Below are 3,562 nucleotides of genomic sequence, written 5' to 3'. Positions count from 1 at the left end.
GAGAGAGTGTAACAGCACACTTGTAGACTGTTAGGTCAGCGAGAGCAAAAAATCCTTAACAAACCCTGTTGGGCGACTATTAAAATCTGAAACCTTTTAATAACATAGTGTAACAGTTTTGCAATGCATATTTCTTGTAAACTGAAATTTACATTTCTTTCTGGAACTTGTCTGCGTTACATTGCCACATGCTACAAAACGTTTCAGGTAAATATATTGATTTCATAAACACTAACTTGAATTTACAGTTTGCCCTCGTGTAAATTACGCGTAGAAAGGTTATCTAACGTTAAGTACAAGCTAATTAGTTTACTGATTATTTGATTCGAACTAAATTACTGCAGATCACTGATCTAAGTACATCTTATGCTACCTAATGTTAATTACAATGTAATTAGTTTATTGCATATTCGATTCGAACTAAATTACTGTTGATCACTGATCTTCAGTTGTAGAATAAACCAGTTCTAAAAATGGCTAATGACAATAGTTAAAAAGAAAATCTTCAGGTAAGTAACACCATTTACTTAATAATAATATTAACTTTAACTGAATTCTTTCTTACCTTTCGCAACGAAATTCGGGACTAAAGAGGGAGGGATAGCTTAAAATAATAGATGTTTTTCCCCCAGGGATCTGAATTCAAAAAGGCGTAACATGTAAATAATGTGCAGTTTCGAACTGATATTAAATTATGATGCTTCAACATAAAAATGCTACTAATTTAACCTAACTACTAAAGTTATTTAGTCCTAAAGTGTTTACTGATATTCTAAAAGTTCTTAAATCAAATTCTTCTCTTATTGTGAAATCGCCATATTAAAACTAAATTTTCCACACACTCAAAAATAGCAACTAATGATAGACCGAGCCACAGTCCCATCTGGCCTCCTATCTGGCTCAGAACTTCAGAATCATCGAACATTGGCCTCTGTCGATAAATTAAATGCTGCAGCGTATCGTAATAAATACTTAATTTGAGTCTTGATTTTCGGAGATTTTCTACTGTTATTGATTTCCAATGTGCACTACTTGATTTCCTTATTTCTTTTCTCAGTAGTGCAGCAGTATAAGCTGTAGATGGCCATACAGCGCTTGATATTTTTGTTTCATAGGTGGATTCTTCGCATTCTAACGGGCAGTGGCATTTTATTTCAGATGTGGCAAGACTCTGAAACATGCAACATATTTCTGTGCCATTTGTTAAATCGCATACTCTGTTGCCATCAACATAACTTTGAGATGGTAGTTCACAAGAACAAAATGAATATACAATTTTGTTAACGCAATTTATCAAGCACTTCTGCTGATTATCACCTGGCTGATAAGAAGCACACTGATCTTTGTAAGGATGGCGTAACCTATGAAATGAAACCAGTGATACACCTATAGCTGTTTGAAATCCTGGACTGATGTATAGACCATCTTTCTCAGGATTTGGTCCATGATAAGGATCATGAATAAAAATTCGGGCCCCTTCGGCTTTCGTTATTCTAAAGTATTCCTCGGTTTCTAAATCCATTTCTAAATCTAATGCTCCGTTGGGTCCTATAAAAGACGTATTCAGAGAAGGCTTGGTTTGATTAGCACTGTTAAATGTGAAGCAATTTCCATAAAATGGATGCAGATATAAACTGAAATCTTTATAAGAACAAGTTTCTGTCATAAAAGAACAGGATCGTATAAATGTTTCTGCTTGATGACCGTAATGCTGGCGAGTAGCTTCATTCAATCTTGAGTACAAAGCATAAAATGCTGCTGATTCTAAATCCTCTGGATTCAACTGCTTACTGTCTTCTCCGAAACAGCTTGGTTGACTAAAATTGTATGTAATTTCGTCATAAGATTCGTTAGTAAATGTTGTTACGTTGCAATCTTCGTAATTAAGTTGTTTGATCAAGCAAGGAATATACGATTTCCTCACAGTATTAAAATTGCATAGAGTGACACCAGGGAATACTTGGCTAAATTCACTAAGCGAGTCAATATTTACCACGACTGGATATTTGAAAAAGGCATTCAAGTAGCGAAATATTTGTGAACCACAGCCAAAAAGGCCTACCATCATAATAAAACTCCAAAATAATTTACGAGTCCATGTCTTGGAATTTCCAATCTGATTCAAAGCATAAACTGATGATTTCTTCAGTAATATTGTTGTAACTCCTTTAAGCGTTAAACTCTCTTCATTGGAATAACGATCATAATCAGTCAAGTTCCAAGCATCGTTTCGAGAATAAAATGTTTCCGAATTGCGTCCTGTATTCCTATTATAATAAACGCTTAAATTTTTCTCTTTTCTTGAAGATCTAACATACCTTCTTAGAGAAGATATGCCCTGAACTTCATCCAATCTATAACTTTTCATTCTGATGGGAGGAGTATTTCCCAGAATGAATATCCTCCCTTCATCTTTAGAAATGAATTTATCTTCTTGATTAATTTTATTATAATTTCTATTTGCTTGCACATTTGAATTCATATTTTTCCGTCTGTTTTGTTCTTTGACGAGTGTAGAATCATTTGAGTACTCAGCTGGTCTATTCATGATACTTCAGTTATCTGAAAATGGATCCTTGTTCATTAGCATCCTCTGTGATTCGTTTTTGTATATTCCGTAAGAAAATCGTTTTGGCTTTCAGTTTCATTTTATTCTATGCAATCTTACAATATACTTCAAAAACATTAAGTGAGAAATCTTCTTCTTGAAAGCTCTGTTTGTTCAGGGTATGTTCTTGAATTCTGATTTACAGCTTAAATTTCCTTTGAATATATTGCCTCAATAATAGACCCCATTTTCTGGTTTCAATTGGAGAGATTGATATAAATCATTCAAAACTATCTCTTTGAAATATACTAAACTTATATAGAAATCATATAAGTCGATAAATATATTTAGGAATTTAAAATAAAGTTCGGATTTTCGATGGTCTTGTTCGCATTCTGCATTATAAACAAATCCACTGTAAATTCAAGACAGAGCGACATTTTGTAATTCAAGTCTGGCGTTACTGGATAAATAAAGTATATGATTAAATAAACAGGACATGAAAACTGAAACGGATTTTTTTCTTCATGCAATAACTCACGTGACGTACATAATCTCTTTCTTTCAAGCTTAAGAAAATCTCCTAGTCAAAAAAGCACTGTAACTTTCCACTATAGAAGGGATGACGTGATAAAAATTAAGCACAGTCGACACATAATTAAATGTCTGCTAGGTAAATAAATATTAATCTAAGTTTTGCTCTGGATAGCGTTTTAATTCAAGTGAAAAGATTCTCAGCAAAATTACGCTTTTGTCACAAATAAAGCTTGTTTTAGTTAAAAGTTTCAGACTTGATAAATGACAGTTTCATGTTTTAGGATCAATAAAAAATATAAGCAAAGGAAATTAACTTGTTCATACTACATTTACTATTTTATATTATTATAGTTTATTGAGTATCTGACGCGAATGACATGAATTTCAAATTGAAGTAGTGAGTGTAATTGAAAACATTTGTAGGTGTTAACACCTTTTATCTTATGTATAATATAATCAATCATTGCACTCTATACA

At 32.7% G+C, this 3,562-nt stretch overlaps 1 protein-coding gene across 1 annotated transcript; it reads right to left on the bottom strand.

Annotated features, from left to right (window-relative positions):
• Nucleotides 1-787: 787 nt before the first annotated feature.
• On the bottom strand, nucleotides 788-2,548 carry LOC118197230 (degenerin-like protein asic-2). The gene has a single exon (XM_035368739.2). The coding sequence runs from the start codon at nucleotides 2,546-2,548 to the stop codon at nucleotides 788-790; it is 1,761 nt and encodes a 586-aa protein (XP_035224630.2).
• Between the last annotated feature and the right edge of the window lie 1,014 nt (nucleotides 2,549-3,562).

The sequence above is a fragment of the Stegodyphus dumicola genome, chromosome 6, assembly GCF_044657685.1.
Source record: "Stegodyphus dumicola isolate Sdum_Otavi_A_Nest chromosome 6, ASM4465768v1".
NCBI lineage: Eukaryota > Metazoa > Arthropoda > Arachnida > Araneae > Eresidae > Stegodyphus > Stegodyphus dumicola.
The sequence above is the reverse complement of the archived record's forward strand: the minus strand, read 5'-3'. Positions and strand labels throughout refer to the sequence as shown.